The sequence below is a fragment of the Lacerta agilis genome, chromosome 14 (genome assembly GCF_009819535.1).
Source record: "Lacerta agilis isolate rLacAgi1 chromosome 14, rLacAgi1.pri, whole genome shotgun sequence".
NCBI classification, from domain to species: domain Eukaryota; kingdom Metazoa; phylum Chordata; class Lepidosauria; order Squamata; family Lacertidae; genus Lacerta; species Lacerta agilis.
This window is the reverse complement of record NC_046325.1, coordinates 10,379,989-10,403,179: the sequence shown is the minus strand read 5'-3', so window position 1 is coordinate 10,403,179 and position 23,191 is coordinate 10,379,989. Positions and strand designations below refer to the sequence as shown.

At 40.8% G+C, this 23,191-nt stretch overlaps 2 protein-coding genes across 2 annotated transcripts; one reads left to right on the top strand and one right to left on the bottom strand.

Moving 5' to 3' along the window:
- Window positions 1-6,234: 6,234 nt before the first annotated feature.
- On the top strand, window positions 6,235-7,136 carry LOC117058666 (vomeronasal type-2 receptor 26-like). The gene has a single exon (XM_033169984.1). The coding sequence runs from the start codon at window positions 6,237-6,239 to the stop codon at window positions 7,134-7,136; it is 900 nt and encodes a 299-aa protein (XP_033025875.1). The 5' UTR covers window positions 6,235-6,236.
- Window positions 7,137-11,881: 4,745 nt separating this feature from the next.
- LOC117057380 (vomeronasal type-2 receptor 26-like) lies at window positions 11,882-22,821 on the bottom strand. The gene is made up of 5 exons (XM_033168222.1): window positions 22,646-22,821; window positions 20,292-20,583; window positions 18,151-19,041; window positions 13,995-14,121; window positions 11,882-12,783 (listed from the first exon to the last, which is right to left on the bottom strand). The coding sequence occupies exons 1-5, from the start codon at window positions 22,819-22,821 to the stop codon at window positions 11,882-11,884; spliced, it is 2,388 nt and encodes a 795-aa protein (XP_033024113.1).
- Window positions 22,822-23,191: the final 370 nt, after the last annotated feature.

The following is a 23,191-nucleotide window of genomic DNA, read 5'->3' as shown; positions in this document are numbered from 1 at the left end:
CTAAGCTACAATATAATATTTGGGGTGTTTCTCTGCTTGCTGTTTTCAAAAAAATCAATATGTGTGGTGTGTGTTCAATCTTAGAAATCTCATTGGAGGGCACTCTCATATGTATAATGTCTTCCTATGAGGCTTTCCTGTCTGTGGGAGTGCTAGTAGTGGTAGCAGTGGCAAGAAGATGAAACACTGGTCTGATGAATCAGGGTCTTTCTATATTCTCAGTTCCTTGATTCTCTTTTTCTTTCCATCTAGCTTTTCTCTTTAATTCAGAGGATCTCTTTCAACAACAGTATTGGCGATGAATTTAAGTTCAATGAACATGGAGAGTTAGCAACCGGATTTGATATTACAAATTTGATCACATTCCCAAATAATTCCTATGTCAGAGTCAAAGTGGGAAGGTTGGAGCCACAGGCGTCATCTGGTATAAACCTCACCATGGATGACAGGAGAACTGAGTGGCATCAAAACTTCAGTCAGGTTGAAAGTGACTTAATCCTATTTCTCTTCCTCTTCTTCTTCCTCCTCCTCCTCCTGATTCTCCTACTTCTCCCATGCTAGCAACAGTATGATAATATCTCATTCATATTTCCAGTACCAGCTTACATTTACATGCCATACCTCCACTCTGAATAGCCAACAGAGGGACTGAATTTTCCGCCCAATGCGGATCATTTAAGGAGCCTGGGAGGCATTATATTGAACATAAAAATAAAAACTCATTCTTCATGCATCACATGATTAAACTTTGCAGTTAATGAGCCTACATACTGTGGTGTCAAGTAACCCTTTCTTTCTAAAATAAAAGCTTATGACTTTTTCGTTGTTTTACTATTTTATAAACCATACTCAGAGTGAATATGCCCATACGGTTTGAAGGAAGTTGAATCTCTTACTCACATCCTACAATATTGCAATTTTTATAGCACATACGTTCTATATTTATCACCCCAATCATGCAGCGAATCCCAACCAGATCTGATGACCACTAGTTAAAATATCTAATAGAGGGCAGGGAACCACAGATTACTTTGTTGTTGTTGTTCAGTCGTTCAGTCGTGTCCGACTCTTCGTGACCCCATGGACCAGAGCACGCCAGGCACGCCTATCCTTCACTGCCTCTCGCAGTTTGGCCAGACTCATGTTAGTAGCTTCGAGAACACTGTCCAACCATCTCATCCTCTGTCGTCCCCTTCTCCTTGTGCCCTCCATCTTTCCCAACATCAGGGTCTTTTCTAGGGAGTCTTCTCTTCTCATGAGGTGGCCAAAGTACTGGAGCCTCAACTTCAGGATCTGTCCTTCTAGTGAGCACTCAGGCCTGATTTCTTTGAGAATGGATAGGTTTGATCTTCTTGCAGTCCATGGGACTCTCAAGAGTCTCCTCCAGCACCATAATTCAAAAGCATCAATTCTTCGGCGATCAGCCTTCTTTATGGTCCAGCTCTCACTTCCGTACATTACTACTGGGAAAACCATAGCTTTAACTATACGGACCTTTGTCGGCAAGGTGATGTCTCTGCTTTTTAAGATGCTGTCTAGGTTTGTCATTGCTTTTCTCCCAAGAAGCAGGCGTCTTCTAATTTCGTGACTGCTGTCACCATCTGCAGTGATCATGGAACCCAAGAAAGTGAAATCTCTCACTGCCTCCATTTCTTCCCCTTCTATTTGCCAGGAGGTGATGGGACCAGTGGCCATGATCTTAGTTTTTTTGATGTTGAGCTTCAGACCATATTTTGCGCTCTCCTCTTTCACCCTCATTAAAAGGTTCTTTAATTCCTCCTCACTTTCTGCCATCAAGGTAGTATCATCAGCATATCTGAGGTTGTTGATATTTTTTCCAGCAATCTTAATTCCGGTTTGGGATTCATCCAGTCCAGCCTTTCGCATGATGAATTCTGCATATAAGTTAAATAAGCAGGGAGACAATATACAGCCTTGTCGTACTCCTTTCCCAATTTTGAACCAATCAGTTGTTCCATATCCAGTTCTAACTGTAGCTTCTTGTCCCACATAGAGATTTCTCAGGAGACAAATGAGGTGATCCGGCACTCCCATTTCTTTAAGAACTTGCCATAGTTTGTTGTGGTCGACACAGTCAAATGCTTTTGCGTAGTCAATGAAGCAGAAGTAGATGTTTTTCTGGAACTCTCTAGCTTTCTCCATAATCCAGCGCATGTTTGCAATTTGGTCTCTGGTTCCTCTGCCCCTTCGAAATCCAGCTTGCACTTCTGGGAGTTCTCGGTCCACATACTGCTTAAGCCTGCCTTGTAGAATTTTAAGCATAACCTTGCTAGCGTGTGAAATGAGTGCGATTGTGCGGTAGTTGGAGCATTCTTTGGCACTGCCCTTCTTTGGGATTGGGATGTAGACTGATCTTCTCCAATCCTCTGGCCACTGCTGAGTTTTCCAAATTTGCTGGCATATTGAGTGTAGCACCTTAACAGCATCCTCTTTTAAAATTTTTAATAGTTCAGCTGGAATATCATCACTTCCACTGGCCTTGTTTTTAGCGAGGCTTTCTAAGGCCCATTTGACTTCACTCTCCAGGATGTCTGGCTCAAGGTCAGCAACCACATTACCTGGGGTGTATGACACCTCCGTATCTTTCTGGTATAATTCCTCTGTGTATTCTTGCCACCTCTTCTTGATGTCTTCTGCTTCTGTTAGGTCCTTTCCACTTTTGTCCTTAATTGTGGTAATCTTTGTACGAAATCTTCCTTTCATATCTCCAATTTTCTTGAACAAATCTCTGGTTTTCCCCATTCTGTTATTTTCCTCTATTTCTTTGCATTGCTCGTTTAGAAAGGCCCTCTTGTCTCTCCTTGCTATTCTTTGGAAATCTGCATTCAATTTCCTGTATCTTTCACGATCTCCCTCGCATTTTGCTTGTCTTCTCTCCCCCGCTATTTGTAAGGCCTCATTGGACAGCCACTTTGCTTTCTTGCATTTCTTTTTCATTGGGATGGTTTTCGTTGCTGTCTCCTGTATAATGTTACGAGCCTCCATCCACAGTTCTTCAGGCACTCTATCCACCAAATCTAAATCCTTGAACCTGTTCTTCACTTCAACTGTGTATTCATAAGGAATTTGATTTAGATTGAATCTTACTGGCCCAGTGGTTTTTCCTACTTTCTTCAGTTTAAGCTGGAATTTTGCTATAAGAAGCTGATGATCTGAGCCACAGTCAGCTCCAGGTCTTGTTTTTGCTGAGTGTATAGAGCTTCTCCATCTTTGGCTGCAGAGAATATAATCAATCTGATTTCGATGTTGCCCATCTGGTGATGTCCATGTGTAGAGTCGTCTCTTGTGTTGTTGGAAAAGAGTGTTTGTGATGACCAGCTTGTTCTCTTGACAGAACTCTATTAGCCTTTGCCCTGCTTCATTTTGAACTCCAAGGCCAAACTTGCCAGTTGTTCCTTTTATCTCTTGACTCCCTACTTTAGCATTCCAATCCCCTATAATGAGAAGAACATCCTTCTTTGGTGTCATTTCTATAAGGTGTTGTAAGTCTTCATAGAATTGATCAATTTCAGTTTCTTCAGCACTGGTAGTTGGTGCATAAATTTGGATTACTGTGATGTTAAAAGGTCTGCCTTGGATTCGTATCGAGATCATTCTATCATTTTTGAAATTGCATCCCAGTACAGCTTTCGCCACTCTTTGGTTGACTATGAGGGCCACTCCATTTCTTTTACGCGATTCCTGCCCACAGTAGTAGATATGATAGTCATCCGAACTGAATTCGCCCATTCCTGTCCATTTTAGTTCACTGATGCCTAGGATGTCAATGTTTATTCTTGCCATCTCATTTTTTACCACATCCAGCTTTCCAAGGTTCATGGTTCTTACATTCCAGGTTCCTATGCAATACTTTTCTTTACAGCATTGGACTTTCCTTTCGCTTCCAGGCATATCAGCAACTGAGCGTCCTTTCGGCTTTGGCCCAGCCGCTTCATCAGCTCTGGATCTACTTGTACTTGTCCTCCGCTCTTCCCCAGTAGCATGTTGGACGCCTTCCGACCTGAGGGGCTCATCTTCCAGCGTCATATCTTTTATATGCCTGTTGTCTTTGTCCATGGAGTTTTCTTGGCAGGGATACTGGAGTGGGTTGCCAGTTCCTCCTCCAGGTGGATCACGTTTGGTCCAAACTCTCCACTATGACCTGTCCATCTTGACCTGCCCCTAGCTTCCCTGAGTAATTCAAGCCCCTTCGCCGCGACAAGGCAGTGATCCATGAAGGGGCAGATTACTTTAAAAGTGACTAAATCCGGTGTTTCTGCTATAAAACTAAGGAGACAAGCTCTGAATGAATCTGGTGGCCAATGTCTTACCGTCCACATTTTAAATTAGTGGTTATTTTAATTGTTTTATATTTGCATTACTTATCACATTTTAGATTATAGATTTTATTTTAAAGCTATTTATATATATATTATTGTTGTATATTTCTGGTCTGTGAAGGTAATAAAATTCTTCTTCTTCTTATTGGGTTAGTCTGTCTCAGTTTCCATGAAACTGATATAGGGTAATAGCCAACTAAGTCATAATAATGTAATTGAGAAAGGGTATTTCACCAATACTTTAAATCTGGATGGCTGACAGCAGTGGAGTGATGGACCTTACTCTCAGCCTTCTATAGTCACTGGAATAGATCCAAGAGGTCTATGCAACTGAAGGTAACATTTTCTTTTCTTCAATGACAGGTACCTCCCTTCTCCCTGTGTAATGAAAAATGTCCTCCTGGTACCAGCAAGAAAAAGAAAGAGGGGCAAAAATTTTGTTGCTATGATTGCATTGCGTGTCCAGAAGGGAAGATTTCAGACCAGCAGGGTAGGAGATTTATTATTTAGAAATATGGATCTGATCTAATACTCAGTCAATCGTGAGTGACTTGTGACAAGTTGTATAATCTGAAAGATATACCAATGCCTGTCTTTGATGAGCTTTTGACCTCCTTGGTAGCTGTCTGAAGTAGAAGTGAAATAATGTGTTTATCACGCGTTCTCCAATTACCAGTATCTTAAATGGTTTGCTCGGTAATTTGGATAAAAAAGAAAGGCACTCTGTATAGAATACCCCCAGCGTGCTCCTGATCATGGCCCAACCACTGAGTCTTGTAATTGTTTTATTTGGTTTTTATTATGAGAAATGGGGAAATACAGCTTTCCCTCCCATCTCCTGGAAACCTTCCTGTGCTTTTATGTGAAGCACAAGTGATGCAGGTTCTGGAGATCAAGAAAGGCAAAATGCACATTTTCTCCTTTCTTCCTTTGTGAAGTCTCTTAATACTGAATAGGGAGTAGAGGTTTTTAATCTCACACCATATGAATATTGGTGCATCACCGTCTCCAAGATACTATTTTGTGTGAGAGGCTCAAGTAGAGCTCTTTCTCCCCTCCTTCCGTCCTTCCTTCCTTCCTTCCTTCCTTCCTTATTCTTCAGATGTGTCACCATCTTTCTTTGTTATAAATGCTATCATGAGGTCCACAGAACCTTATCAGGTTATTTTTATGTTTATAAATTTGCTTTCTTTTAATTTACAAATAAATAAATTCATGCATATCTGTCGGGATTAGCCGATTGTGAAAAACTACTGCTTTAGGGTTGTATCCAACCAAATCCTACTCAGAGTAGATCCACTTAAAGAAGTTGATGAACATAATGTAGTCATTAATTTCAATACCTCTACTCTGCATAGGACTAGCATTGGATACAACCCTCAGTTTCAGGTTTTATTGTTTCACTTCCAGACTGATAAACATGAAAGTTCAGTATTAGAGGAAAGAGGTGAGCCTTTTCTAGGTAACCAATACATTCTCTGTCAATTTTAAAAGCCCTTCTGACAAAAAAGCAATTTGTTTAGCAAAAAACCACCCTAAACTCATAAAATTAGCATAAAATAAGATGAACAGCAGTTTGGACAATTTAAAACCAGCAAAAAAACTAATATCACACAGACATAGAATGAAGTTAGGGCAAAAAAAAAAAAATAAGGTACTCAACATGTTAAAATTAAAAAGCCTAGGGGAAAAATACTTGGAATACCTGTTAGGTTCTACACACTGCTCTAAATTCCAATCATACAGCTTAATAAAGAATGTATACTTAGGGTCTCCTATGGTTAGGGTCTTTTGTGGCTGCAAGTATTGAGTTATATGGAACTGTTTGAAAGGGGTATCTTATTCCAGAAAACAAACAGATCAGTTTTAAATTTGGCATCTCTTCCACTTTTAGACATGGATTATTGCATCAGCTGCTCAGAAGATCAGTACCCAAATAAGGGAAAGGATCACTGCCTCCCCAAAGTCCAGACCTTCCTCTCTTTTGAAGAACATTTGGGTATTTCTTTAGCAACACTGTCTCTATACTTTTCCCTGGTCACAGCTCTGGTACTTGCAGTCTTCATTAAGCACAGGGAAACTCCCATTGTCAAAGCCAACAACCGAAGCCTTACCTATATTCTCCTGATCGCTCTCCTTCTTTGCTTCCTCTGCTCTTTGCTCTTCATTGGACAACCCAATAAGGTGACCTGCCTGCTCCGACAAACAGCATTTGGCATCATCTTCTCCATTGCTATTTCTTCAGTTTTGGCCAAAACTATTACAGTGGTTGTTGTTTTCATGGCCTCCAAACCAGGAAGCATTTTCCGGAAATGGGTGGGGAAAAGATTGGCACTTTCAATTGTCTTTTCCTGTTCTCTTACTCAACTAGGCATTTGTGCTGTTTGGTTGGCCACATCTCCCCCATTCCCAGGTCAGGACATGCAATCAGTGTTTGGAGAAATCATTGTGGAATGTAATGAAGGGTCAGTCTCCATGTTCTACTGTGTCTTGGGCTACATGGGTTTTTTGGCAACCATCAGTTTCAGTGTAGCTTTCCTAGCCAGGAAGTTGCCAGACAGTTTCAATGAAGCCAAGTTCATCACCTTCAGCATGCTGGTCTTTTGCAGTGTGTGGCTCTCTTTTGTTCCAACCTACCTGAGCACCAAGGGGAAATACATGGTAGCTGTGGAAATCTTCTCTATCTTGGCCTCCAGTGCTGGGTTGCTAGGCTGCATCTTTTCTCCAAAATGCTACATTATTGTTTTGAGGCCTGAGTTGAACAACAGGGAACAGCTAAAACGAAGAAATAATTGAATAATGGCACAGTTTCTGGTGTCATTTTAAGATCCTTAAAGGAACACATTAATAAGTACTGTACTAGGAACTGCACTACACTTACAACTTTTTGCTGAAATTATATATCTAAGGATTTTAAATATATTCAGAAATAAAACAATATTTTGCATGCAGTATTTATGTGTGATCACTTTTTGCCACATATCTGAAGAAGTGCACAATCTGACTGTGACATGATTTCTGATCAAATAAATTTCTGCTGTGGAGGTTGTTTGTGTGTGTGTGTGTGTGAGAGAGAGAGAGAGAGAGAGAGAAGGGAAATGCAAGCTGAGCAATATTTGTGAGTAATAAATGGTTATTAGGCATGTTCATCAGGTATCACAGAGATTAAATATACAATAACACCCCCAGAATGTCCCAAGAAGAGGGTTATGGAACATCTGGTTGGGGGAGAAATGCTGCCCATCCAATTGTTGCTTGATGACAATTGAGAGAGCAGAAATTCCAAACCAAATCAGTCACAAATGGGGGGGGGGATGTGAATCTGTATTAGAATACATAAGCATGATTAAGATGAATGTATATTCAAGTTGCATATGTTCTGTATATGGTACAGAATCTGTTGCAGTAGATACTACAAATAAGAACTAAATGGAATGACAAAAAATAATTGCCCAATTTGTTTGGCAAGGAAAAGAGGCAGTTGTACAGTTTATGAGCTGATCCCAGAAACAGGTAGGTATTATTATTCAGGCATTCTGTTCTGGGTCATAAGGTCATCCCAAAAAGGAAATATACAATATATGCCAATGGAAGAATTAATGGCACAGACTGTCATACCTGACATCAGGCAAATGTGAGGTGTGTCCCCCCCCCCCCCCGCTGGCAAGCAAGGCTCCCTCTCAGCTCCCATCAGCACTGACACCTCTGGGATGTCCCAGTGGAATCACCTGTATGTGGAAGTTCTCCATTAGGAACTTTTTAGGCTGAGCCCCACAACGTCAAGTAAGTGACACAAGTTAACCTCAAAATTTTTCTTAACTGGGTAGGAAAAGGATGATCTGAAAGTTGGGGACATTGACACCAGCCCCTTGTCATGGTCAGCTTTCAGCACCTTTCCCCTTCTGCAGAGGTGGAGGGCCTATGAGGATGGTCCGCCCACGGAGGCTGATGGATCCAATGGGATTCCAGGTGGCTCTGGGGGCTTTTCTGGCTGATATGGCCGCCTCATGAGAAGAGAAGACTCCCTGGAAAAGACTATGATGTTGGGAAAGATGGAGGGCACAAGGAGAAGGGGACGACAGAGGACGTGATGGCTGGACAGTGTTCTCAAAGCTACCTACATGAGTCCACTGCGGGAGGCAGTGGAAGACAGGAGTGCCTGGCGTGCTCTGGTCTATGGGGTCACAAAGAGTCAGACACGACTAAACAACAACAATGGCCAGCACTCTGGTCAAAGCACTGTCCAACCTCTGTAATATCTGAATGGGTTGGGCTGTTCACATGGCTGATATTGAGCACCCTCTCCCACTCGGTGGGAGGCCACTTGGGTAAAAAGAAAGCAAACTGGTATGGAAATGTGAGTTAAAGACTGCGAAAAGAGAAACTGAGAAAAACCAAAATTGGTCCTCTCTGGATGCTGATGGCAATGTCCTGGTAAAATTAAGAAATATGTCCCAGCATTTAAACTAGTTATAGAAGGCTTGGCGTGGAAAAAAAAAAGAATAGTATTGCATGCCACCCCCAATTTCTGAGTGGTGCAAGAGTCCAGAGAGTTCCAGGCATGCTTTCCCATGTTTATTGTTTCCTTTTAGAAATTGAGACACAGATGAGACTATCGCGTCCTTCTGATATATGGTTTATTTACACATATGTACAACCAGAGCCTACGATAGAGGGGTTCACAGCATAATCACCCTAGTAGGGTCTTGATTCTCCCATATCTGCAACCTTGGATTCAAACTGACCTCAGCCATAACTCTGACCGTCTCTTTAACGTTCTGTGCTTAACGGACTGCTGCCTTTACCAGACTGCAACCTTTTTTTCCTTAGCTCAAATCATGCCCAAACTCCTATACTATACTCAACTCTGGTTTATGAAAGGGGGTAAGTGGAAAATCGCAAAGGAGGAGGATACACAAGTAGCCAACAGTTGCAGGGGGGACGTCGGACTGGCTAAAGCTGGGGCTTGCAAGAAAAGTTTAAAATACTATAAAAGGTTTCTTTGGCTATGTCTGAAGAGGAAGAACAAGCGAGTGGTAGGTCCTCTATGGGGGAAAGACTACTCAACACCTAGTTTGCCTCTGTCTTCACCCAAAAGGGAAGTGTTGCCCAACCTAGTGATAACAGAATAAATGATGTAGGGAGGGAGGTTACAGGTGGGTAGCCGTGTTGGTTTGCCATAGTCAAAACAAAATAAAAAATTCTTTTCAGTAGCACCTTAGAGACCAACTGTGTTTGTTCTTGGTATGAGCTTTCGTGCGCATGCACACTTCTTCAGATACACTGAAACAGAAGTCACCAGATCCTTAAATATAGTGGGGGAGTGGGGAGGGGTATTACTAAGAAGGGTGGTGGGAATGGGTGATCAGCTGATAGGTGTGGAAAACCTGTTGACGACTCTTAACGGCTGCAATTAGTCTTGCAGGGAAAGGCAAGGGGTGAGATGGCTAAAGATAGCTTTGTTATGTATAATGAGATAAGAATCCAATGTCTTTGTTCAGACCAGGTTTCTCCATGGTTCTAAGTTTGGTGAATAGTTGCAATTCAGCCACTTCTCTTTCCAGTCTATTTCTGAAATTTCTTTGTATTATGACAGCTACTTTGAGATCTTTTATAGAATGTCCTGGGAGATTGAAGTGTTCTCCTACTGGTTTCTCTGTCTTGTGATTCCTGATATCAGATTTATGTCCATTTATCCTTTGGCGTAGGGTTTGGCCTGTTTGTCCAATATAGAGAGCTGAAGGAGTACCAGCCCAAGGAAAAAGAGGTAGTAAGGGAACACCTAGCTACTTTAGATGAATTCAAATTTACAGGGCCTGAGGACCTGCATCCAAGAGTACTAAAGGAACATGCGGGTGCAATTCCAGAGCATTTGTGTAGTATCTTTGAGAATTCTTGGAGAACAGGTGAGGTCCCAACAGATTGGAAGCGGGCAAATATTGTCCCCATCTTCAAAGAGGGGTGGGGAGGAAGACCCAGGAGCTGGGTACGTTTAGCCTGGAAAAGAGGAGAGTGAGATAGCCATCTTCAGATATCTTAAGGGCTGGCGCATGGAAGAGGGAGCATGCTTGTTTCATCCTGCTCTGAAGGGTAGCATTCAAACCAAAGGCTTCAGGTTACAAGAAAGAAGATTCTGACTAAACATTCGGGGGGGGGGGGGGGACTTTCTGATAGTAAGAGCTGTTCGGCAGTGGAACAGGCTCCCATGAGAGGTGGTGGACTCTCCTTCCTTGGAGGTTTTTAAAGAGAGGTTTGATGGCCACCTGTCATGGATACTTTAGCTGAGATTACTGCATTGCAGGGGGTTAGACTATACGACCCTTGGGTCCCTTCCAACTCTAAGATTTTATGATTCTATGAAAACTCTTTGTCTTCTGAACTAACTCTGAGTTGTGGCAAATGGTTCCCTCCCTTTGTCTTTCTTGCTGGCCTGCTACCTTCCCTTTGTCATTTGTAGTGGCTCATCACCTAGGAGATTACCAACCTGGCTTGGCTATTCAAGCTATTGAATCCATACTGGATCCAGGAATTAGAAGGGAGTCTGAGCATTCAGCCTACCACCTCCCCCCAAAAGTCTCATAACACCATGAAGAAAGTGAAACAAAGGGCTCGGGTGAGATCTACCCATTCTGCATAAATATCAATAGAAGGTATATTTTCTGATACTTAAAAAAAAAAGATTTGCACTAAAAACTGACTTAATTTCATGTTTGATATACAGTCGTATCTCCATTTACATAACCCTCTGGTTACGTAAACTTTGGGATGCGTGTGTGGCAATCCCGGAAGTATTTTACCAGGTTTTGCCGCACGCGCATGTGCAGAAGCAATTTTCAGGTTTCGGAAAACTCGGGATCTGACCGGACCTCTGCAATGGATCCCATCTGCAACAGGAGGTACCACTGTATATGTAAACTAATACAATCCAGCAAAAGTCATGACACAAAACCAGCATTATTTCATTGAGCCCTCTCATTATACCCAGGCAATAAAGTATTGAATCATAGCAAGATTTCCTTTACAATATATATATATATATATATATATATATATATATATATATATATATATAACTGAATATATCAGACTTGCCTCTCATTTACTTTTTAAAAAGTCCGTTTCACACCACAAAATTCTGAAGAAATTTAGACCCTTCACATAGTCCCAACTTATTAACACATTTTACATTTCAGTATAGATTACCCAAAACATAAATAAAAGCACAAACTCTTTCTTCATATGGTACAGAAATAGACTTTGGAGCTTCAGACTGGGTCCCAAAAAGCAAACTCTATTTTGATTTAATTATAGCTTCACTTAAAATTAAAAGTAATGATTTCACAACAACCCTATGATAATAGCTTCAGTCCGGCTCCCACAAAAAACATAACTTCAATTAAAATAAAATAAAAATGTTCACCTCAAAACCACCCCACAATAATAATAAATGCTGAAATACTGTCATTATTTCACATAGTACCAGTTTTTCTGTAGCTATGTTATGTTTTCCTGCGCAGGGGGAAGAAAACCAGATTCATTATTCATTTATTTCTCTGCATTAGCTGCTCTTTGTTGTTAAGCTCAGGCCTCATAACAATAATGTAGCATTTAGGAGAAAAGATACATCCAAGTAACCCTGCACTGGAAGCCAAGATGGAGAAAATCTCCACAGCCACCATGTATTTTCCTCTGGTGCTCAGGTAAGTTGGAACGAAAGAGAGCCAAACGCTGCAAAAGACCAACATGCTGAAAGTGATGAACTTGGCTTCATTGAAACTGTCAGGCAACTTCCTGGCTAGGAAAGCTACAGTGAAGCTGACAATGGCCAAGAAGCCCATGTAGCCCAAGACACAATAAAACATGATGCTTGAGCCTTCATTACATAGCAATACAATTTCTTCAGTCCCTGAGGGTGTGTCCACATCTGGGAATGGTGGAAAGGTTCCCAGCCACAGAATACAAATCCCTACTTGAGTACTGGACGAAGAGATGACTATGGAATAAGCCAATCGTTTTCCAATCCATTTCCTCATCCTGGATCCTGGTTTAGTAGCCATGAATGCCAAAACCACAGAGATGGTTTTGGCCAAGATGCTAGAAAGGGCTACAGAGAAGACAATACCAAAAGCAGTTTGTCGCAGAAGACAAGTCACCTCATTAGGCCTTCCAAGAAACAACAAAGAGCAGAGGAAACACAAGAGGAGGGAGATGAGAAGAATGTAGGTGAGGCTTCTATTGTTGGCCTTGACTATGGCAGTGTTCCGGCATTTAATGAAGATGACAAGCACCAGAACTGTGGTCAGAGACAACAAAACCACAAAGGAAATTAGAACAATGCCCAAAGTGTCATCAAAAGCCAGGAAGTTTGGAATCTTAGGAATGCATCGATCCCGATCTTTGTTTGGATAGTGATCATTTGGACAAGAGACACAAGTTTCCATGTCTGGGGGAAAAAATGAAATTTAATTCAATGAAAATTATTCTCAAGCTTTTTCAAGAATCCACCTAACATAGATTCACTATGGGTTACAAAACCTTCTGAACAATTGGCTTCCAAAAAAGGAACACTAGCAATCAAACAAGTGTGTGTGTGTGTGTGTGTGTGTGTGTGTACTTGCTCTTGACCCCCTTCTCCCTGTCTTAGAATAATAACTGTTGTGCAGTGAAAATAGAGATTCACTGCAAATAATATCCATGATTCGGATGATGTGCTTTTCCGGAAGTTTGAGCAGTGGTGAGCCAGAAACTATATTGTTTGAAATCACTATGAGAACAACGTCTAGGTCTCTATAGTTCTAAAAAGGTAAAGGTAAAGGACCCCTGACAGTTAAGTCCAGTCGCAGATGACTCTGGGGTTGTGGCGCTCATCTCACTTTACAGGCCATGTCATGTGGCCAGCATGACTAAGCCACTTCTGGCAAAACCTTCCCGCTGGAGTGCAACCTATTTATCTACTTGCACTTTTTTGGCATGCTTTTGAACTTTTAGGTTGGCAGGAGCTGGTACCAAGCAATGGGAGCTCACCCCGCCACAGGGATTCGAACCGCCGACCTTCTGATCAGCAACCCCCAAGAGGCTCAGTGGTTTCTATATTTCTAAGGAGACACAAATCCTCCAGGTAAATGTGAGGAGGGGAGAGTGCTTGGGGGCTCTCAATACTTCATTGAAGAAGCTCATAACAAGTATTCTGCTTTAAAAGTATTTTTTCCACACTAACTAAAAATAACAAACAATATTAATGGAATGTTCTTCTACATTTTCCAGACAATAGATCATGCCATTATTACTTCAATGTTAGTCAGAAATAATTTTTACCTGTGTTTCTATTACTGTATTTTCCGGCGTATAAGACGACTGGGCGTATAAGACGACCCCCAACTTTTCCAGTTAAAATATAGAGTTTGAGATATACTCGACTGCAGATTATCCACCCGGCGTATAAGACGACCCCCAACTTTTGAGAAGATTTTCCTGGATTAAAAAGTAGTCTTATACGCCAGAATATACAGTATATTAAAAGTTCCAATAATATTAACAAGATCTTTCCATAAAGCTTATCTATATAAACAATAAGAACCATATATTATGCCATGGTTTTGAATGGGGGGGCACCCAAAATTAATAACAGCTAACTTGCAAAACAGTAAATCCTACCAATCTCATTTGAAAACATCCCATCTGGACATGGAGCACAATCGTAACAGCAAAATTTCTCCCCCTCCTTTTTAAACTTCCGGTAACCAGGGGAGCAGTAGTCATTACATACTGAAAGGGGTGGCACCTATCCAAAGGGAAAGGTTATTATTAAGAAAATGCCTGGGAAATTGATCTTAAATCAGTAAGACTCACCAGTAAATAGGAGTGTAAATGATATGGAATAGCATATTCATATGAGCACAGGTGCAAGATTCACTGGATAAAATACTGATTATGTCAGGCATCTTAAACACTAAAATTAGAATTTCTGTACTGAGCCCAGCAAGCGCTCAAATGTGTTACACATCTCATGTAATTCCATTAACTAGTTTAGAGACCCTATGACTCTCCATATTTTGTTGAATTAGCATTCCTATCAGCCAAAGTTTTCCAACTGAATAGCCAAAGGTTTCTGTTAGGTGAAAAAGAATTACATCTGACCTGCACTTAGCTGGCTTAGGGTAGTTAGGGTGGCTCTCTTATATAGGACACAAAATCAATAAAGGGAATTAATTTAATGGAAGAACTAAATGAAAAGATAACAATCTATTTGAATGTTCCTTGGTAGCTCGCCTTTAAAGTATATTGATATATATATTTATTAAACATTCAGAGAAAAAACATTTTCAAGCTAATCATTCCAAATTTGAAGAGCCTGTAAAATAAGGTCCTTTAAAAAGACCTTAAAACATCTATTGACTGCACAGTATAGTTACATTAAAAATGAAACCCTACGCCAAAGGATAAATGGACATAAATCTGACATCAGGAATCACAAGACAGAGAAGCTAGTAGGAGAACACTTCAATCTCCCAGGACATTCAATACAGGATCTCAAAGCAGCTGTCTTATTACAAAAGAATTTCAGAAACAGACTCGAAAGAGAAGTTGCTGAATTACAACTTATGACTAAACTGAAAACTATGGAGAGACCTGGTCTGCATAGAGATATTGGTTTCTTGTCTCATTACATATGCCAAATATCTGCATACTATCCATTGCCTTTTCCTGTAGGACTAATTGCAGTCGTTAACAGTTGTTGTTGTTCAGTCGTTCAGTCGTGTCCGACTCTTCGTGACCCCATGGACCAGAGCACGCCAGGCACGCCTATCCTTCACTGCCTCTCGCAGTTTGGCCAAACTCATGTTAGTAGCTTCAAGAACACTGTCCAACCATCTCATCCTCTGTCGTCCCCTTCTCCTTGTGCCCTCCATCTTTCCCAGCATCAGGGTTTTTTCTAGGGATTCTTCTCTTCTCATGAGGTGGCCAAAGTACTGGAGCCTCAACTTCAGGATCTGTCCTTCTAGTGAGTACTCAGGGCTGATTTCTTTGAGAATGGATAGGTTTGATCTTCTTGCAGTCCATGGGACTCTCAAGAGTCTCCTCCAGCACCATAATTCAAAAGCATCAATTCTACGGCGATCAGCCTTCTTTATGGTCCAGCTCTCACTTCCGTACATTACTACTGGGAAAACCATAGCTTTAACTATACGGACCTTTGTCGGCAAGGTGATGTCTTTGCTTTTTAAGATGCTGTCTAGGTTTGTCATTGCTTTTCTCCCAAGAAGCAGGCGTCTTCTAATTTCGTGACTGCTGTCACCATCTGCAGTGATCATGGAACCCAAGAAAGTGAAATCTCTCACTGCCTCCATTTCTTCCCCTTCTATTTGCCAGGAGGTGATGGGACCAGTGGCCATGATCTTAGTTTAACAGTAGTCAACAGGTTTACCATATCCATTGAGTTAATCACCCATCTCCTACTACCCTTCTGAGAAATACCATTGTGGCTATAGTCCAGGAGGCGTTGCTGAAGGTAGTGTTTTTCTAGCACTGGACTCTGGTTGAGCTTTTGCACATTACCTCTTCAATATCATCCCTTTGATGGCGGAGCTACAGCCTTCTAACATTTATGGGGAAACCTTGTATATTTATAGTGGGCATGTCACAAGCTTACTGGGGTTTGACAAAGTATATTTGATGTTATTCCTAGTATTACTAGTTAGCCATGTTATTGTTTGATCATGAATGTTGCTACTTGTGAGGCAGTGTGGCTATTTCCCCACCTGAGTCAAGTTCCAGTGCCATTTGATTCTGTCCTCATTAATGGAAAACTCTTTGCCTGGAGAAGCCTGAGGATCCAGCTTCCCCACTTTGACCCTGATGTAGGATCCATTTGGGAAAGTTACCAAGTTTCTAATGTCAAATCCACCTACTAATTCCCCATGTTTGTTAAATGCAATTTCTTCTCCAGCACTGTTGTTGAATGACATCATCTGAAGAGATAAGTGGAGCTAGAGAGAGAGAGAAAGAGAGAGAGAGAGAGAGAGAGAGAGAGAGAGAGATTTAAAGTCCAAAAAGCATTGTAATATTATTATTAAAATATGAAACTGCTTTTGGTAGCAGATATGGGAAGAGAGTGACAGATAATCAAACTACTGGAGATTCAGGATTTGAATGTGCTGCCCAATATATTTAGGGAGGAAAACTAAGACTATTACCACTACTGGAGGCAAGAAGTCTTCCTCTAGAAAATTTACCGTAATTCTTGTTGAAATGAGGAGGGGGAAAGGAACACAAGCTTGGGTAAAATAAATGCAAGTAGGCAATAAGATAAGCTAAAAAACATTTCATTGTGCACATTGCTAAAATCATAAAGAGCAACAGTAAAACATTGTTTAAATAGCTGAGTAGCAAGAATTTGGCTAAGGAGGTGCTTGGATTCTTTCCTCTGAAGGAAATAGTGGAGCTAGAAAGAGAAAGAGAGATTTGAAAGTCTCTAAAGAACTGTAATATTATCATTAAGGTTATTCAAGCAGCTTTCCTACATAGATTTGCATGCTTTTTCTCTGTTGTGGGAAATTCACAACAAAGTGTGATCTGATTTTGGTAGAAGATATGGGAAGAGAGTGGTAAATCATAAAGTAAGTGGAAATGCAGGATTTAAATGTGTTAGAGAAGAAAACTCATACAATTGCCATTGCTTGAAGCAAGAAGGCTTTCTGTAGAAAAGTGAATTCCTTTTGAAATGAACAGGGGGAAAGGAGCAAATGTTTGGTAAAATAAATGCAAGCAGGTGATAAGTGCACTGTGCACGTTCCTAAAAACATAAAGGGCAGCAGCAAAACATTATTAATATAGTTGAGTAGCTAGAGTCTTGCTAAGGAGGTGCTAGGACTCTTGGGTGACAAATGAGTCAAACGTGTGTTAAAAGAAGATAAGGAGATTGCAGGGAAACTGATTGATTTTCCCCCCATCAATCTTCACATTTGAAGACATGGGGCAAATCCCTGTGCCTGAGCTGGCCTCAGCAGGAAGTACGTTTGAGGAACTGAGGGGAATAGTGCTGACCTGAAATAAGTCCAAGGCCTCTCCTGGATGGCATCTACCTGAGTTATTTAAGAGCTCATATATGAATTTGCTGAACTGCTAATTAAAATATGTAATTTCTCCCTAAGATCAGGCCCCATGCTTGAGGGTAGGCCAATATAACACCAACTTTTTGAAACAGGGACCCAGGGAAATCCTGGAGATTACAGGCTGATTAGCTTAATCAGAATCTGCATGGTTTCTGAAAGCTTTACTCATCTGTTACAATTCTTTGTAAGTGTTACCAAGCATATAAATATGATCCAGTTATTATTTATTTAATTATAGGTCACTTGGGTTTTTACAAAATGTTGACTCAAAGCAGCTAACAATATAGTACAAGAATTAAAAGCAGTGCAAAACTGAAATGGACCACAACCTGACTGGGAAGAAACATTTTTCCTGGTGCCCAAAGGGAGCCAGTAATGTCAGGTGTGCCTCCATGGGAAGAGCATTCCATAGGCTGGGAGTCACCATTGAAAGGTTCCATTCTCTGTACATGAAGTAGTGCTTCATCTCAGCCACCCACAGACAATGGCAGAACCTCCTGGGTTTCTCCTGGGAACTTTCCTTTCTTATGCCATTCTCCCAACCTGGGGGTGCTTTACTTCCCGGACTCTCATTGAGGGCCCTTCCATCATCTATCTGCTGCTTTCATGTGGGTGCAGTCCTTGGCTCCCAATGACATCCCAGAAGGGGAGACACCAGAGTAATAACTGCATGTAAACTTTACAAAAGGGAGTATTACCTTCCATGTTTCCACATTCCAAGGATATGGTCGGCCCCCGGCCTCAATTATTCTGTAGTTGGCTCTGGATGAGTATGTGATATGTAAGGCATGTGCCAGAGAATGGACAGCATTATAGATAGCATAGCTGTGGCCAGTCATACTCATGGCAAAATAAGGGGCAGGAAGGTTCTCCAGCGACTCCTCTCCAGTACATGTGTTTGTGTTGTCTGTTGGCTCCATATTGTTTGGAAAGCTACAGCTGAATGCTTGTTCCCAAAATTCCTTGATAAAACCATCTTTCTTTTTCCAAGAAGGGTGTACACTCTGAAGAAGCTCTTTAAAGCCTCCCAGATGACTTGAGTGAATTGCAAAGGATAGAGCACCATGAAGCCCTTCCATATCCATATTAAATATCTTCAGAATGGCACAAGATGTGAATTCAATTTGGGCTGTTGTAATCCACACTTTTGCTGTTGATACCTTCTCCTGATATTCAGGATGTGTTACCTGAAACAGTCTAGTTCCTGCTATAGCATATGGCAACCATGAAATAGAAGAGGTTTCTCCATATATAATAACCACATTAGCTTTGCTTACCGCAAAAGCTGGCAAATATCCCTGTGTTTCTATGGCTACTTTTTCTTCATCAAGGAAATTATGCAAATTTCTACGAATTCGACGTATGAATGCTGAACAGATTTTATTCTGCAAAAGCATTGGCTCTATGGTCTGCAAAAAATGTTCTCCGCCTTCATCATCTATAGCCATCAGACCTACCCATTTCCATCTGAAATACACAAGTAACTCAAGAATCCCTTGATACTGAAGGTCTTCATTGGGGACCATGCGATAAAAAGAAGGGAACTCCAACTGATCAGTCGATTCTGGTTGAAATGAGCCATATGACATCTAAAACAAACAAACAAAAGCACACCATTTCAATGTTGGAGAAGGAGTTCGGTATATTATTTAAAACCATGGCACATATCCATCTTTCCAAGCTGAAATCCCCTCTTCAAAAAAAGCATGTAGGAACAGGAGCATGAAACAGAAAGACGAAATGACTATCATTTCCTGCATTCAATGCAAAACTCGACACTCTTAACCATTGATACAGATTGTAACAGCTGATAGCCCCTGCTGACCATAAAACTCATTGCATTTTGATATATAGCATACACAAGTGCTGGATGCAAATAACACAGCCTTCTTGGACACAAGTCTCCAATTCCCACACTGCTGGTGGAATCCCATTTGCCTGGGTTCTGGCCTGTGAGATCAGCAGTCAAGACGTCTCTGTCAGGTTCCATGAAAGAGCATCAGCAATGTTATCTTTCATAAATGAAATATGCTATACAAGGAAGAGGATGGTCAACAAAGGAATGCCCCAGCCGCATGAACCAGGGGTTTCTGTGAGTGAGAGAATAAATAACAGTAGGCTGACAGTCACACCAAAAATGTGCAAAACAATCCATAAGTGTGTAAGTCAAGCATCCAATCGAATCAATGGGGGGGGGGGACATCAAGGAAGCTTACATCCTTGGTTGGTCTCTCCAGAACTGAAGCAGTAATCTACTCCCCAACAACAAATTATTACCAAATATAACACCAAAGAAATGCAGTATGGCTTTCACCTGACAGCCTAAAGTTTCATTTTTAAAATGCATTCTCTCCAAAAATAAACCCAACCAAAATTCTGCAGGAAAGAGAACCAGACTGCGAAATCATCATGCATGTCACTGGAAAGCCGCGACAGCCAATGCTTACATATATACCTCACAAAGTCACAGCCAGGAGTTGTCATTCTCCAAGTACAAATAGATGATAGATAGATAGATGATAGATAGATCAATAGATGATAGTTAGATCGATAGATCGATAGATGATAGATAGATAGATAGATAGATAGATAGATAGATAGATAGATGATAGATAGGTAGGTAGATGATAGATAGGTAGGTAGGTAGATGATAGATAGATAGATAGATAGATGATAGATAGATGATAGATAGAATATTACTATGTTGCATATAGGCCACCCACTTCATTGTGCCAGATGACAGAATAATAACAAGAAAAAATACAGACTTCACTTTTTGTCTCACCAAATTCCTACATTAAAATTGGAAATTCCCGTAGTTTGGATAATCAAATTCTACCTGTGGAATCTTGTAAAGACCTGAGATATCTGCCATGTTTGAGGAGGTCTCAGCGCTCAGTCCCCCGATGACTCCTATTACATTTTTCTGGATGCCACATTTGTAGTTGGGTACAAAGTTATGTGAGTTAAAGAGCAGATCCTGAGTGTTGTGGTAGGTCATCCTTGGATCAGAATAGCTGTCATAGATGTGGAACCCCAGAGTGACGTTGAGCAAGATATTGGGTTCCTCATTGATCTCTTCAACAGCGAACACCAAGGCCAGGATATGCTGGTAGAACTTTGTCACCACACTGCAAATGAAGGGACTTGCAATTTCATTGGAAAATTAAAGCAAATTATTTTAACACTGTTTTCAACTAGATCCAAGAGCTGAAACTTCCCAGCTATAAAGAGAGGGCACAGCCAGGAAAGTTAGTCATTAGCTAAATCCCACTGGCAAGAAAACAGCTATGTTATGGTTATTAGACTTGTGCATGATATAATTCTGTTTTTGGAACTCCCTTCAACCAGATCAGTTTTAGTATCTCAGAATACATAGACTGTGGAACAATCTACATAGAGGATATAAAATATTTCCTTGAATTTCACTGTAGTCATATGTAATATTACATCCATTCTTTTTTTAACTCTAGACAATTTCAGCAATGGGCACCAGCTGGGTCACAGAAGTACAATACTGTGTTTGGAATCACTGGTAATTTCTGAAATCTCCCAAAAATGCATCAATTTCACGCATGCCTGTGCAGCTTCAACACCTTCCTTTTAAAAAATTTAAACACACTTTTTAGTGGACATAGAATGGAATGCAGGGAACTGCCTTCTGCTAAGTCCCTCTAGCTCAGCATTTTTTATACTGTTTACTTTCATGTTGCAGAGTGTGAGTCTTTGTCAGGCCTGCCAGTGGATGCCAATAATTTAAACTACAACCCTTTACGTGAAAAGCATGTCCTGGCACACTTCCTTATAGCTGTTCCCTATATGCAGACACAGACAGAACAATTGTGTCTAATGGTTTGTAGTACTGATTTCTTTAGCAAGTTGTTTTATAGCATAAATCATTCAGAAAACCAAACAAACCCTGCTTCTTTGAAGGATGCTTTAATTAATTCATATATATGATCCAGTATTTCCATTTATGATTATGATTATGATTATTAAAATTTACATTCTTCAAGTAGTATTGGAGATGTCAAATAAAGATATGGTGTGAAATGAAATCAATGTGGGTTTTCCAACACAGTGAGATTGGAGTTCCACTCATGGACTGCCACTTCAAGAATTGTTCTGAATGGTTCTCCAACATTCTAGAAAAGATTTTCAGAGTCATTCAAATGAGAGAAGGAGAAAGCTCCATTGCACAAGTGGGAATGTGCATTGATTTTCACCCTATGCATTTATCTTTACATAGCTTGGTATTTCTAGCTAGAAAGCCATTTAGGAATGAAAACATGAAATTTATTCCTGCGGGAACATTTATAATCTTTGATTTATCTGACCCCATGCCCCCACCACATGGTTACTTCCTGAAAAGACTGCAGTCAACCAGCAAAAGAGAGACAAAGAAGTGATTTGTCTAATCTCTCCTGCTCTGTCATTCATCTGATCTTGCTCCCTCCCTTCCTGCATGGTTTTCTACATGAAAAAGGCTGCCGTCAACCAGCAAAGAGCAAACAAGGACGGAAAGAAGGAAGGAAGGAAGGAAGGAAGGAAGGAAGGAAGAAAGGAAGGAAGGAAGGAAGGAGGCAAATGCTGGCTGTCCATATATCTGAATCCGCAGAGTGTATAGAGAAGTTTGGACATAATTTTTTACATTCAAATCAGTGAATTTTCACAGAGTGCAGGCAGATAATGGGACCTGTGTGCAGTCTTTTTCAAAGAAATCAAGGAAACATATACAAACTTAAAGAACCACTAACACAAGCAGACACCACAGTTTTATAGAAGGAAACAATTCCTTACAAAGGATCTTTAATCAGTTCTGGGGAAGGTTGCTCTCTGAATGACATTTCAGGGGGAAATGTAATGGATAAAAGATGTCATCGCACCAATGAGGAGATCACCGGGCTAATACCACTCATTTGGAACATGCACAAGTTTCTTTCTGGTGCAGCTAATGCTATGCACTTTGCACACCATGTTTGGAAGCAGAAGGAGGAAAATCACTACCCTGATGGCAAGCTTCCATCCACACAAAGGGACATCTCTCCCCCCCTTATCTTTAACCTTCTCAAAGAAAAGTCTTTTTCAAAGAAATCAAGGAAACGTGAATTCAGAGAGGCAGTTAACTATAGAAACATAAAAAAACACACACAGAGAGACAGTGCAGTTTTATAGAAGGAAACAATTCCTTACAAAGGGTCCTTAATCAGTTCTGGGGAAGGTTGCTCTTTGAATCGCAATCCAGGGATAGCGTGATGCATCAGAGTTGTCATCCCACCAATGAGGAGATCACCTGGCTCATACCACTCATGTGGAACATGCACAGGTTTCTTTCTGCTGCAGGTAATACTATGCATTTTGCACGCCATGTTTGGAAGCAGAAGGAGAAAAATCACCATCCTAATAGTAACCTTCCGTCCACACATGAAATCTCCCGTGCCTCTCAGTTTACCATATCATTACTCCTATTGACTTCACTTGAGCAAGATGGCTTTATTAGCAGCTGACTCTGCCAACACACTACTCAAAGGGACTCCTATCCACCTTAACCTTAACCTCAACAATATCACAAAAGCACACCTTGAATGCCAATTAAACTACATCAATTTGAAAGGTGATCTCCACAATGTAAGATGGAATCTGGTCAAAATGACACAGCCCTAACTCTCTCTATTCCCTAAACTTAGCTGTCTATGGAACACTGCGGAACTTATAATCTTTTCAGACGTTCCAGTTGAA